Genomic DNA, 15,524 nt, shown 5'->3' on the forward strand with positions numbered 1-15,524 from the left:
AGATTTCTCTTCTGTCCCCCACCCAATCACAGTCTGAGGCGACAGAGCATGCTTAGTCAATCCTCATAGAGTTCTCGCCCCCCTCCCCCATTAGGCTTTCCCCGCAAAGGTATGTGTGTGCAGGATTAACGACTAAAATCATCTTCTGCCAACCACACATAGTCCTCCAGTTGGAGCCTGTCCATTATTACTTCCTCAGGCTCTGTTCCTGCAAAAGATAGTTCAGGCACTGGGGCCTGTCTTATATATTCTTTTGTGAAGACACTTTATTTGTCCTAACTGTACTAGATCTCAAAATGCTAATTTGCCCTTTTGGTCTGAAGGTCTTTCCGAGATATTAATTTGAAAACATAGCCTGATATTTTTACTTAGTTTATCTGTTGTTTTCGGATATAATTTTTAACTAACCTCTTTCTACTATCTTTGAATATGGATTTTTGAAATTACGTTTTGTAATTCAGACTGCATATGAAAATTGTACATGATGGATTGTTGTTTCCTAAGAGACGGATTCTTTCCCCTCTCTTTTTGTTTTTCTGTACATTTAAAAACTAACAAATGTTGAAGGTCAAAAAAGAAATCATGGGAGCCCTATAAAGTCTTCCAGCAGGCTCACCACACACAGACGTTCTGCCAATATTTAAGACTTTAGTAAATTATCATTGCAGACAGGGGGTGGCTACAGCAGCTCTTCTCTATAGTGACATCTTCACTATGAAATGCCATTCCCTATGGAAAAGAAGTCTGCTGCATTTATGTATAATATCCATATCTGCAGATCTATTCTTGCTACAGGTGCAGCCTCTTAAAGCTTATTTTATTGCTTCCATCTTGCAGTGTTTCGATGAAATTGAATGAGAAGTTAAAGTATAGCACATACTTCGGGGAAAGATGTTCACTGTACACACCAGTTTGGCTCTTTTGTCATTTCAGGTTTATAAGCTCTTATTAACTAACTAACAAACTAACAAACTAACAAACTAACTAACTAGAGCCCTTCAGCCAAGGATCACAGGGTAGGTTACAATATAAAACACAAAACATAGTAACGAACAAAAACAATAACCCCTCCACAGTGTAAAAGGCATAGATCATTTAATTAGCCATATGTAAGTTCCTGTGTCCTGTCAATATAATAAATTTATCTTCCATTCAATTTTATTATAAAAAAATCAACATTTTATTTGTTACAACTCCATGTATAGTAATAATTGAAAAGGGGGATGGGAACTTTGTACAAGGGTTATATACAGTTTGCGCGTAAAGCACTTTTATTTTACAATTTAAAAAGAAGTGTTAGTGAATGAGTGAGTAGGGTTGACCAAATGTTGGTCATTATAACAAATACATCCTTGCAAAGCACCATCATACATAAGTCTATGACCACACTAATTGGATTTTAAAGACAGTGAAAGAAAGATAAAAATTACAAGATGTGAGCATTTAAAATATTAAAAGCAGCACCAGATCCTTCACTTTGCAAACAAGGCTTGTTCAGCTTATGGTGGCTTGTATCTTCATATGTGAAAATATACTGACTCCATCCCTTCCCCAGTTTGACTAAAGGCAATGATAGATTTGACTGGAAGATTCCCCTGCCTTGTTGTTTTAGGCCTCTGGGCCAGCATCCTTTTAACCTCTTTTTGGCATCCAATGCTTCTACTGCAACAGTGAACTCTCCCCCCCCCCTCAAAAAAAATCTCTTTTATTTTCCATTTTAAAGTTTAAAATGGATGCCAGACAAAAATGTCCTTAACATGGTTTAGGCTGACACCAAGTATTTTCAAGACAAAAATTGCCCTCCTTAATGAAAACTGCCATAAATGGACAGAGACAAATAAATTTCAGAGTGCCTGTGCTCGCACACAGATTTTGAAGTTATCACTTTACCTGCAAACATCACAAGTACAGTTTTACGAAACTCAGTCATTCCTGTTAACAGGTGCTTTCCACCAATTAACAACAGATTTCACCCTATAGCATGTAACAGAATGGTAGCTTATCTGTGTGCTGAAAGGCCCACTTTTTTCAGTCCCATTGATTGCAATGGGAAAGACTGAAACATACATATTTCTGTCCCCCTGAAATCAATGGAAATAAAAAAATGCACCTACAGTTTCTATGCACATTTACTTAAACATCCCGTTAGTAGTGGGATGCATGTTGTATAGTTTTACATGCATTCTGTTTTGTAATTGTGACCTATGGTTTGGATCATTCCACTTCCCATTTGGCTTTAAAAAAAAAAATTCTAAATCTCTTAAATAAAAAGTAGCATTCATGACTGATTGTCACCATGCACCCCCCAGTCTAATTTTAGTAAAAACAAACAAACCCAGAGACTTTAAAAGTAGTCTCATACATAAAAACTTTGTTTACTGCATCTAGAAACTATGTTTAAATAGCTTTCTGCAGAACTCGTTTACTGGGAACCCAGTTAAATAAATATATTTTTTCTGTGGCTGTAAAATAATTTAATGTAGAGTACTGTTTTTGCAATTAAAGCTAAATGATACTATATCATAAAATGGAAGTTGCCTGTTCCTATCAAGCATACAGGTGCTCATCATGGTTGCTTTTCTGATAATTATTTCAGAAAGTCTTTACTAGAGAAAGATTAACTTGACTTTCTGACTTTATCTTGCCAAAACAGAATTGGAAAAGGCTACAATCAGGAAGTTTAGAAATACCTTTTGCAAATGTCTATTAGACAGGTGTTTATTTTAAAAACGCTTGTCAAATGTGAACACTTGGTAACTGAGACACAAATAATATTGATTATATGGACTGCTATGGTCTCTGCCTGACTAAGGATTGTCTTCGCATGGTGGCGAATGGATGCCCATGCATCCTAAGAGAAGGACCTGCGGGATCAGACCAAGAGCCCACCCAGCCCAGCATCCTCTTTCTCACAGTGGCTAACCAGATGCCTCTGCAGTCAGCATATAACCAATAGGACTTTACATATAAAGTCTTAATGGTTATATGCTGACATAATAATCTAGCCACTGGCAGCCTCCCTGGCTTTGTCCAATTCCCCTTGAAAGCAGTCAGTTGGTGGCCATCACCACATCTTGTGGTACCAAACTCCATAACCTGTGACCTGGCTGCCCTTTGCATAGGCCCATAGGCACAAGAAGCCTGTTCACACAATCTTTCATAAAATTGTGGGGATAATATGGGGAAGGATCCTGACAGCTAATGAAAACTATGGACAAACTGGAAAACAGAAGCCAGGAGAAAGTTTTCTGTTGGGTGTAAATGGCCTCCTAAGTGAAAGCAGCTCCTTGGCTCAGGGAACAAAAAGTGACTGACTACTACCTCTCTACCTCTGGTGAAGAGTTAAACTCAAAACACGTTAGGCTGAAGAAACTGGGAGAGCACCCGCAAATCAATGCAATTTTCTCTTGTGACTTTGGATGCCTCCAGCCTGTATTTCTTTCTAGCTAAGCCTTCTCCCTGATTCTTGGTGGTGGAAAGCCCTTCTGTTGCTCTAGGCAAAACATGGGTCATGATGAAGAGAGCAAGTTACAGGAAAGGTCAAGCCAAGACACTGCCCAGAGGTGGAGGAAATGGTGCAAGTCCAGCCGACAAGCTGGGCACCCAGAATGGTTTCATTCTTTTGATTTTATTATATTATTGCACTTTCAATTTTACAAACAAGAACAAAGATTCTATTCTTAGTGCTCTTGCTCATCTTCAAATGTAAATTCAACTCTTTGATTGATTTGTTTTAGTATGCAACTGTTGATCTACAGAGATGCGAAACAGCTTATCCTTGGCTTGACTCAAGATAGCATTTGCTCTAAGTTAGTGGCTTTCTTTCCAGGGTTTGTCCTGGGTGCACCACAAAAAATTGACAGTTATCTGTCATCTAAATGAATTTGCACAGGAGGCAAGAAATCTTGGCTCCATCACTGGAAGAAGATAGCACAGCACAGCATAAGCTCAACCACCTTGTAAAAGAAATTGGCACAAATACACACTTTGCAAGAAGAAGATTGTTGCCAACGCAGTACAAACATTTGGATTGAGATAAAGCAACGCAATATTCTGAATTCCCCAGTGCAATTTTATATGGGCTAATTCCCAGTCAGAATGGTGTTCACTTAAAGATGTCAACAATGAATGGTCAGTTCCCACCAGCAGTACAGCCTCTGTTCAACCTCAAATATTCTTCACAGATTAGGTACTACATGAAGTTTTCTTATTCTGCAACTTCCAGGTGATCCCAGGTAAATATTTTCTGTTCAAAAATTCAAAATGGACAGCTAGATAACTTCCAGGTTTGAAGCTCCTGTAATTCAGCACTTTTTTTTTTGGGGGGGGGGTAAGAAATGTACAAGCTAGCCTTTGAAACCAAAGCCTAATTCCAAAATTTGGCCTGAAATCCTGACAAGCATAACTTTGGAAGCAAATTTCAATTAACTCATTTAAGTTTACTTCCATGTCAATGCACTTAGGTCTAGAATACAAATAGATTTCCTTTAAAGCTTCTTCAGGCACATAGTGTACATCCATTAGATTTCCAAATGCCAAGGTTGCTCATGGAGTTGAAATAAAAGTGAGCTCTGAGAATGAAATGTAACAGTGCACAAGTTAGCAAAAACAAACAAACAAAACAAATAAACAAACAAAAAACAAACAAACAAACAAAACCCCCATGAAAGTTACAGATTCAAAGGCAGGTCATGTTTGGAGCCTGAAAACTTTCAGACATAAAAGGGCTTCTTTTATATAGTAGTTGTGGCTGCCATGCCCATACTAGTATTTCCTACATGACACAAAGCATGAAATTGTGATTTATTTCTAAATACAATATGAGGAGGCTCTAAGGAGGAGTAGCCCATTGCAACTTTCCGGGACATGTCTGTTCTGTATTCCCAAGTTTTTGAAAACACACATCTCAATTTTGTGTTTTTCTCATTTAGTTCAGCATCCAATGTGGTAATGCAGGTGCAATCATGGCTAATATGATTTCCACGAAATGTATGAAACAGCTCTTAGTGAAAATAATGGGATTTCCTGACATCTATTTACAATCAGTGTAACAATACTATTATTTTTATTCTAGCAGAAAGGCTCTGTAGCCTCTTTGTGATAGTTGTCCAAGTTCCAAAGCCTGAACTTCAGAAAAGCCTTTTTCACATGTTGATTTCTTGCCAGCATGTAAAGCTACCATAAAATGAAGCCCTGGCACTCCTTTCAAATCAGGGAAGAGTTGTAGAGAAAATGAAACTAACTAGATAGATAGATAGATAGATAGATAACAAAATACTTTGGCAAAGAATGATGGTAAAAAAACCTGTTGTTCACAGCAGTTTATGCTTAAGAACTGAATTTCTGCCATAGAAGAGGAAGTGGAAATCGCACTGCAAAGACTGGGTTACTTAACTTCAACAGTAAGACGTGTTTCAAACAACCAAGGAGGTCCAGAGTGCATCCTGAATGAAAAACGCTTAAATGTTTCCTAATAAAGAAAAATATCATTTTAAAATATATATGTAAGCATTGTATACTGCGGTATTTACTAGACACTGAAAGTACTGCAAGAACATAACATTTCATTTACATTAAACTAAGAACTGAAAGTAAAATTTTATAGTTTATAAATATGACATCTAGATGATGATGATGATGTCATTATATTTTTATACAACAACACCTTTTCTGGGCACTGAAACATTTTAAAGAGCTGGCAGGAAAAGGTATTCAGGTATAATTACCCTTGTCTTTATGATGGGAATAGCTCTGACCTGGTAGAACATAATCCTATTGTACTGCCAGGAAAGGGGGGGGGGGAGAGACTCCTCTCACACACATGCACCCATACACACTTACATATTCACAAAAGGCCCATTCATTCTTTACTCAGCTCCAAAGAGTTAACAGGGTGGTGGAACTAGGAACAGTCCTCAAGTTTGTGCACTCCTTCTCTTGATTCTCTTACAGCAGACAGATGCTAACAAAGAGACCTTCCTGGCTCTGCAAAATGGAGCAGGGAGACATAAGGGAAGAAGTAAGCAAGCTCGAGGCCCACTCCTTATTCTCCTCTCAGAAGGTTATTGTGGCACCCAATAAACAGCCACTGAACACCTATATTGTTCTTTTTAGCACACACACAGAGACTTGAAACATAACCACAGCCAAGAAAATGACAGAACACCTAGAAAGGGACAAACGTAGAAATGATGCAACTTGGCTACTTCAGAAAATGTGAATTAAACAAAAAGGTGCCATTTTCAAAAGTGTATAAGCATCCATGATTTCACTTCTGAGAATAAAGCCCTTTATGTACCATTAGTTATCTGTCCGGTTTCTGTACCATTAGTTATCAGTTTTCTCCAGCTTTAATTTGAATTGCTGGTCCATCGGAGCAAATGCCAGAGGTTATTCAGCTCTTTGAAGACGTTTATATATGCTGCTTTATGGTCGGTTCCCTTAGTTCTATTCCTTGTCAAAAGCTCTTTTCTTTTCCTTTTTGGTGTTTGGCTCATTGAACAGCAACACAACCTTGATCCTTCTATTTCCCTATGTGCTCAGTCACTTCACAAATTTTAAGGCATCTTCTTGTGTTCCATTTGGAAAAATAAACAACAAACTTCGTATACAAATTTTAAAATTTTCTTATGGCACAAAGCAGCAAACTGTTTTAGGAAAATATATAAATAACCTTCTCTCTCTCCCCACCCCCTTTCTGTGCAAGATATATGCAATATAACCCCCACCCTCATTTAATAATTTTCAGCTGTACACACTATAGCCTGCCTCATGTCCTCCCCCCTCTTGATAAGGACAGTTAGTATTTACACTGGTGGGTTGGAGGCAGTCAAAGGAGGGAGGGAGTCTCTCATGAGGAGTCTGTGCAAGGAGAAGGGGGCGGTGGATAGAGGTGATGAGAGTAACTCCGTTCTGTGTATGGAGATGGTGGGCAGCTCTCATAGTTCTCCTCTGCCGATAAGTACTGGCTGCGTGGTGTGGGCGGTGGGGGTACAGGCTCAGAATCATAGTTCAAATCACTGGTGTAACCCTTTCCCACAGTTGCCATCACTCTACGGCTGGGGGCGTAGTCACTGTCACAAACATCTGTGCTGCATGGTGTAGTGGGAGGGGCAAAATGCCGGTAGCTGTATGGCCTGTAACTGGGATGGGAAGGGAAAAAAGAGTTAGGAAGGAAAGACGCATCAATATTTGAAAGGAATCTCAGATTTCCTTGACCATGCAACATGCCAATATGATCAGTAGGCACAGGGTTGTTTTTGTGGGTGTTTCTTGCAACATGCTGCTGGTGCAATACAAGTGCACTGATGGCTGATTGATATTGCACCATCCACACATCAATTTCACTTTATTAGTTGTCCTGCAATGGTTCCCCAATGTTAGAGCACTACAGCACTACTGCCATCTGGAAGGGAAACATGTGCCCAACAAAGGCAGGATCAAAACAAAAGCAGCAACATAACCCAGAACATTTCATAGAATCACAGAGTTGGAAGCGACCCCGAGCATCATCTAGTACAACCCTCTGCAATGCAGGAATATGCAGCTGTCCCTTACAGGGATTGAACCTTGGCGTTATCAGGACCATGCTCTAACCAACTGTGCTATCGGAGCTATTTCTGGTATAAAAAGTTACAGGATTTCAGCAGGAAACTATGGGACATGCACTGATAGGAAAATGAAGCAGTATGTCAGTCCTGAACATTTTGCAGGCACAAACAGTATGGAAAGTGAGATTGTGCTTAACTGCCTTGATCCTATTATTAACACAACAAATAATCATGAATGCACAATAAAAAGACATTTTGGAAAAGTCCAAACACATTTTAAGTTTTTCTCCTTAGACAGCTTTTGCATTAAATGAAAAATGAAGGCAGCTTCCTGTGTAGCCTCCACAGTGCAAGGAAAGACCTGCTTTGCATGACATTTCAGTAAATCTTATTTGCTCAGGGAGTGGTATATTCGTTCACTTCTTCTGCCTTCCATTTTGATACTGTCCTGGCTCGGGAAGCATATATGCATACCCCAAAAGACAACCCAATTGGCCATCCCAAAGGCAGCCCATGGACTTACAAATATTGGGAATTAAAGGTGCCTTTGATTCACTGCTAAGAAAGCAGCTGGCACAGGTGCAAGCTTGTCAACAGCACCCTGTAAGCCAGGGCAGTCTCTAGATGGAGTTTTGTGAAGTGGGAGGAGGACCCTTTTCTTTCCGCATGACATTTGTGTACTACAAATGACTACATGCACACCATGTATGGAGTAAAAATGTTTGTGGGCTAGACAGGTTTAGTAGACTTATTTGAAATGCCACACTACAGAGCCAATGAATGCAAATAATAAAATTACCTGTACGATCGATGGGTAGATGGACTATTTGAAGAATATCCAAATTCCATAGTGTAATGTGAACGCTCAGTAGCTGGTGATGGAGGAGGATTCAAAATCTTTTGAGAGAGAGGGAGAGGAGGGGAGACAATTTTAACAGAACCATAACAAAGTTTAAAAGCAATATTTTAAGCACAGCAGTAGTAAGCCAATCCTTAGTAAGCACAGCACTAGCTTCTACCATTTAGTATGTATTTTGGAAAGTTGTTTGTGCACACAAGTTTGTTAAACCACCTAGAGTTGGAATAAAGGTGAGAAAGGAGCAGCAAAACCACTGGAAAACATGGAAGATTAGGCCTGCAGTCAGTTCTTTATGACACCTCATAATATATTGTAACCATTTTGACAGTCGCTGAGATCAAGGAGCAGGTTTTTTTCTACTGTTGAACACCATTTTGAATCACGACTGAACCTTTCAAAAGTGTACTGATTTTTTATTTTTATTTTTTTGTTTCTTAGAATTTTGAGCAATGTCATATATATTTACTTAATTAAATTTATACACTGCTTGATTGTAAAAAAAAACCAAAACCCTCAAAGCTATAAAACAATAAAATTGAGAAAAAACACAACCATACTTTAAAACATACAAAAGTTAAAATACTAAAACAGGTTAAGATTACCTCAACTTTCTAAGCATCTGGCTAAGCTTGTCTAAGGGGGATGCGGGTGGTGCTGTGGTCTAAACCACAGAGCCTAGGGCTTGCCAATCAGAAGGTTGGCGGTTCGAATCCCCATGACTGGGTGAGCTCCCGTTGCTCGGTCCCAGCTCCTGCCCACCTAGCAGTTCAAAAGCACGTCAAAGTGCAAGTAGATAGATACCACTCCAGCAGGAAGGTAAACAGCATTTCTGTGCGGTGCTCTGGTTCGCCAAAAGCGGCTTAGTCATGCTGGCCACATGACCCGGAAGCTGTCTGCGGACAAATGCCAGCTCCCTCGGCTTATAGAGGGAGATGAGCATGCAACCCCAGAGTCGTTTGTGACTGGACCTAATGGTCAGGGATACCTCTACCTTTACCTAAGCTTGTCTAAACAAGAACATTTTTAGCAGGCACAGAAAAGAATACAGTGAAAGTGACTGCTTGATCGCAATAGGCAGGGAGTTCCAAAGTGCAGGCACTGCCGTGCTAAACAATCACGTTCTTACAAATGCAGAATGGGCATTATGTGGCACCTGTAGTAGTGCCAATTCTACCAATCAAAGCAGTCAAGTGAGCACGTGTAAGGCATGGTGATCCTGTAGGTATATGGAAATGCTAGTGTTTTACATACTACTCATTTTTACTGCTCAGAAGCATTTGTTTTTATTTCACTTAATTTTTATGTCTTGTTTCAATAGTGGAATTTAAGAAAGTGTACCCTGAATTCCATGGTAGTCTCCCATCAAGGCACTGATCAGATTCAAATCTTCTTAGATTCAGAAAAGTTGCTATATTGTGTACCTTCAGACTATGCCTTCAAACTGAAAGCTCCAAGGAGAAAAAATATTTATATAATAAGTTTCTATCTAATATTTAGCTTTCCTGCTCAATATTACATTACAGATTTGTTAGAATATTGACCTAATTTTGTCCTTTTCTTGTGCTGCAAAAAGAGGCTTTATGGTCCAGTTTTCAGAGCTAGGCTCAGCAGTGCTACAAATTACAGAAAGAAAAGTTTATCAGAAGTGACTTACTGGAGGGAAGTAAGTGCCCTTGGTGCTTGAAGAACTGCTGGATGATGCCCCAGTAACATGTGCTCTATCATATGGAGGTCCACTACTTCCACCCATAATACTGAGTGAGCTGATCACAGATTTGCCACGGGACATTCCTAAAACAGAAAGAAAACTAATCAACATTCACAACATTGATAGTATACAAGACAATATAGAATACAATGGTATTCTGGATAGCAGGGACCATATGCCCAAGCAAGCTTCAATAGCACCCATATTTTCTCCAAATAACATGAATAACTACTCTTTTAGGCTTTACACATTTTAAAGAATCTCCAACAAGTACCACTTCTACACACATTTGTTAAACCACCGAGTGGGCCATGGGCCATTGCCACTTTTCGGGATGGGGTGGGGCTAGTCCAGCACTCCTATGCCACCCCATCCTCACTGTCACCCTGCCCACACATCTTCCCAGTATCTGTGACCCTGCTGCTTTGGAGGTCAGCTCTGTGGGGGCTTCCTGCTTGCATGGCCACTCCTACTATTCACACAATACAGTAACTGTAAAGCGACACCTCACAGCTTACATGACCCTTCTTCCATTGGGGTCCTGGGTTGAAGGGAAGCAATTTGCCTGCCAGTCTCTCTGCTATCAACTTTTGCTGACAGCCCTCAGTTCCTGTGCTTGGGCTTTTCGTTTGCTTGTAAATGTCTATAAAGGAGATCCCTCCTGGTCTGTCCTATCACCCACACACTGGACACCCACTTTTACTAGGAAGGTAATGACGGCAAAAGTAAATATTCAAAGTTTAAGAAATCATACAAACGTTTTCAATTTGCATAACTTACACAGGTTGCATAATTGAGCTTTAGTTGCTATTAGATAATGTGTCCAGGTCTGGCGTATGCATGTACTTTAGGAAAGATTACTACACACAGTGGTATTGAAAGGCAGTTAATTCCTGCCAAGAAGATCTGAAGATGGAGGAGGAAAGCCAGCACTCAATCAAAAGGACTAGACCAGCAATCACCAACCTGGTGCCCTCCAGCTATACTGGACAACAACTCCCATCAGCATTAGCCACCTAAGTTGGGCTTGCTGGGGGTGATGGAAGATGCAGTCCAATAAAGCTCTAAGGCACCAGACTGGTGAAAGTTAGAGTGGATGTTTTAGTTGGTAAGTCTTAAAACATATACTTCCACATGGCACACTCCACCTACCCTTGTTCTGAGTTCACAATAACACTACCGGGTCTACCACTAATCACTTTTCAGCACCACTCCTATCAGCCTATTAGGGCTTCAGTAAACTGTTAATTGGGATATATTTGAGCCTAGGAATTGCCACACTTATGCCAGTGGAAGAAGCGGGTGGTGCATAAAACTCCAACTGACTATAAAAATAATGTTTGAGGATTCTAGTTGCAGCTTCTGCAAGTACAGCTGCCAAAAACAGAAGCCAGAATTCACATTGTTTTGTTGGCACACATCAGCAAAACTATGAGAAGCTTCATTCCGACAGAACAAAAGAGACAACAAAGTTCCAAAATGCTTGTATCTCTGATGACTAACCAGGAAGAGATCCAGAGAGAGAGCTTGGGTGAGGAACGTAGCCCAGTGGTACAGAAGCTGGTCCATGTGCGACATAGTCATTGCTCATGGTTTCTCCATCCCCTTTCATGCGCTGACACAATACCCTCTGGCAAACAAAGTACATGGCACCAACCAAAAAAACTGTGAGAATCACACCAATGATAGAACCTATTGTATTGGTGGCTTGCGGGGCTGGTTCCTCTGTTGTGTCTAAAAGTAAGGAGATAACAAATACACATTTTAAATAACTTGAACCTTAGAGTCCTGCCACTCTATACGATTACAATAATCTTTATTGTTATTGTCCCATACGGAACAACGAAATTGAAAAATCTACATAAAACATTCAAAACCCAACAAGCCTGCTATGCCAGCTATCCCAACCTGATTAGCCCCCTAAAAACTCTGATACCCCATTTTAACTACAATAACTCCCATAGAGACTCCTTAAAGGTAAAGGGACCTCTGACCATTAGGTCCAGTCGTGACCGACTCTGGGGTTGCGGCGCTCATCTAGCTGTACTGGCCGAGGGAGCCGGCTTCCAGGTCATGTGGCCAGCATGACTAAGCAGCTTCTGGCGAACCAGAGCAGCGCTGTTTACCTTCCCGCCGGAGCGGTGCCTATTTATCTACTTGCACTTTGACGTGCTTTGGAACTGCTAGGTGGGCAGGAGCAGGGACTGAGCAACGGGAGCTCACCCCATCGTGGGGATTCAAACCACCGACCTTCTGATCAGCAAGTCCTAGGCTCTGGGGTAGAAACTGTTTCTCAGGCGGCTAGTCCTAGTCTTTATAACCCTGTACCTTCTTCCAGAAGGCAGAAGCTGAAAGAGATCATTTCCGGGGTGCACACTATCCTGCACTATCTCTGCAGCTATCTTATGGCACCTGGAAGCATAGATTTGATCCAAGGTGGTAAGAGTGCACCCAATTATTCTCTCCGCAGTCTTTACAACCCTAGACAGCATTGTTTTTTCCCTGACCGTGAGCTCCCAAACCACACACACAGACCACAAGTTAATACACTCTCAACAGTACAATGGTAAAATGCCATCAACAGGTCCTTTGAGAGATTGTTTTTCCTGAGGATTCTCAGAAAATATAACCTCTGCTGTGCTCTCTTCATCAAGTCTTTGCTGTTTTCTCCCCAGGTTAGGTCATCTCTCACCTCCATTCCCAGAAATTGAATACCTTGATCCCTTATGAATCTTAACTTGCCACACATCTTTAGTGGGAGATGTAGGATGTGATGAAATATCTGCTCCTAGCTTAAGTGAGAAGTAAGGTAGCAAGAAACTGATGGGATTAATGGAATTGTACAGAGATGCTTGAAAGGGGACATTTTAGCTCTCCTGAGAATGGATAAAAGTATTCTCTAACTAGATGATGAGAGTTAAGAGCTGAAGCACATGCCTTTTGAGCCATGGGATTGTTGCAAAAATGGCATTGTGCAGCTGTACCATTAAAATCCTACTGCATGGATGGTCTCAACCATGTGGGAAGTCTTCGTGTCCTAGTCTGTCAGGAAGGTTGAGCAGGAAGACTAATTCTTTCCACATGATAAGAGCCATCTGCATGGTAGAGAGTCTGTGAGGTGTAGCTAGGGGTAAAGAATGTGATATACGGATGCTGTCTGGTTCCTAATTCTGTTTATTCTGTTCATTCTCTCACTTCAATTCCAGAATAACAGCAGCGTAAGCTATTTATCTTTATTTCAACTAATATAAAGCTAACTTCTATCATTTGTATTCTACAAGCAAGATAACTTATGAACTGTATCAAAATAATAGTTGTTTTGTATTTAAACTTCATACTTACAGCATCCCTGTTCATCAGAGCTATCACTGCAGTCAAAGTTGTGGTCACATTTCTTGTTTTTCCCAATGCACTGCCCACTGGCACATCGGAACTGATCTGTTAAACAAAGCACTGGAGGAGGATAAAAGCAAACATGTGTTTACTTAGTATCACAAATTTCTGAAACAACTAGCCAAATGCTCAGCATAAAAATCAAGATAATGAATAGTATCAAAGCCTATCATTATGAGAGTTCTAGATCAGGAGGCAAATCAAGCCTATTTGACTTGAACAATGTACAAATTTGAGGCCCTGGGGGCTCTGGCAGGTGACTGCTTTTTGTAGCAGGTGTAAATAGGGAGAATCAATAAGACCCTAATCCACCTTCTCTAGAGACTCTCCAGCAATTCAGAAACCACTATTGTAGCCCACTATATGTTACCTAAAACCTCAAGCATGTGAGGAACAGGCTAGTCTCCACTAGCAGAAGAAGAGAGCAGAGTTGGCTCTTGAGAGAGAGTGTGAGAGATAAAAATCACTCTTGTTTTCTAGCTCTCCCTTCCTCCATCCATTTCAGAAAATTTCATAAAGGAAGAAGGGACAAAGGGAGTTGCCAATGGGAAGAGGGCAGGTATCACTCCTCACATGTCAGAGAGTCTATGGCACTGAATGCAAAATTCAGCTTCTCAAGAATTTGAGTTTTGCAAATTTTAAATCCTTTGGGCTGTAAATATATGCTTAAAAGTGTGAGCCGGGGGCTGGGGACTGAAAGGCTTCCAATGCTTGTCCCATGTGACTCCTTGCTTTTCCCAACAGCAAACAAAATTGGAATACACAAACTGGTAAAATTACAGAACAGGAACTATGCAAATTCACTCAATTTGCAAGGTTTCAGTAAGTTTCATAATTCAGTTTCTCTCAGTAAAGAAACTGGATTTCCTAAGCTCAGAATTGTACTTCTTATTGCTGCACAGAATACATACAGCAGTAGGTATCTGTTAGAACAGACAATTCATTCTAAAGAGATTTTCGTTGTTTGAAATACGTATATCAAGATTGTTTAAAAAGTTGCCACTGTTCCTCTTCCTTTTCATCTCCAAATCAATTTTCCAGTTTCTTTCATGAGCTGGAAAAATTAATACCTTCACATTTCTTTTCATCTGAGCTATCCTGACAATTTGCTTCTCCATTGCACTGAAGGATACTGTCAATGCACTGGCCACTCTCGCACTGGAACTGGGACTCTGAGCACATAGGGCAGTTCTTTTCATCACTGGCATCTTCACATTCAGTGAACCCATCACAGCGCCAAGCCGCAGGAATACAGTCAATCTCCCCTGTGAAACATGTGAAGTGCTGAGGAGAGCATGTTGGTGGTTCTGTTACGAAAAAGTTTGGGTTTTTTTCAGAAGAATGAAACTGTGAAGTAACAGCACATAAACGTCTGATCAAGTGTCAAAAATATCTATGGGAAGATAGAAGCCATATTTATGGAAAACCAAAACTAAGGCTCTGCTTGAATTGTGAACAACCAACCTCTGCCTCTCCCACTGCAATGACTGAACTTTGGTGATGCAATGATGTATAGTCAAACTAAACTCCGGAATCTACACAGCAGAACAGAAACAGCCTCTAATGTAATGTCTTTTCTACTCAAGATCTACATGGTTTCAAGAGCAATAGACACTCCGGGTTCAAAACAAAATCAGTGTTAAATAATAAAAAAAATTGCAACCTAGTGCTGATAATGGGTCTATTTATATTTTGTTATTTTGTCCCTGGGATTATCCTCAAGGAGATATTGTGAGGATGCCTGACTCACCCCACCCCTCCCTCCTACTGCCCCTCCCAGCCGCTCTCACTATGGTTTTGAAAGTGCCACAACCAAAGAAAGAAGGCAGATTTCAATCTGAGGAGGGAGTGGGCAATCCCATGTCCAGCTACACAACTCTTTGTAAAATCTTCCCTCTCTGTCTCTCCTCCCTTTGTTTTAAAACGAGAAATCCACTAGCCTGTTGTCAAGCTATGGCACAGATGAGTTGTACTTTGGGCCATTTGGATATATAAACTGAAAGCCATGAGCCAT

The 15,524-nt window shown here is 40.5% G+C and overlaps 1 protein-coding gene across 4 annotated transcripts in view; it reads right to left on the reverse strand.

The window, feature by feature from the left end:
* Nucleotides 1-1,078: 1,078 nt before the first annotated feature.
* The window catches only part of LRP6 (LDL receptor related protein 6), a 107,270-nt gene continuing 92,824 nt past the window's right edge, over nt 1,079-15,524 (reverse strand). For 3 of the 4 annotated variants that reach the window (XM_028728611.2, XM_028728610.2, XM_028728608.2), the window contains 6 exons: nt 14,581-14,817; nt 13,460-13,570; nt 11,621-11,851; nt 10,064-10,200; nt 8,350-8,447; nt 1,079-7,142 (listed from right to left, as the gene is read on the reverse strand). In XM_028728611.2, the coding sequence (XP_028584444.2) occupies nt 6,851-7,142; nt 8,350-8,447; nt 10,064-10,200; nt 11,621-11,851; nt 13,460-13,570; nt 14,581-14,817 (1,106 nt within the window). In that variant the 3' untranslated portion in view covers nt 1,079-6,850. The remainder of the gene's footprint in view (nt 7,143-8,349; nt 8,448-10,063; nt 10,201-11,620; nt 11,852-13,459; nt 13,571-14,580; nt 14,818-15,524) is intronic. The other variant, XM_028728609.2, reaches the window with a different exon arrangement.

The sequence above is a fragment of the Podarcis muralis genome, chromosome 6 (assembly GCF_964188315.1).
Source record: "Podarcis muralis chromosome 6, rPodMur119.hap1.1, whole genome shotgun sequence".
NCBI classification, from domain to species: Eukaryota; Metazoa; Chordata; class Lepidosauria; order Squamata; family Lacertidae; genus Podarcis; species Podarcis muralis.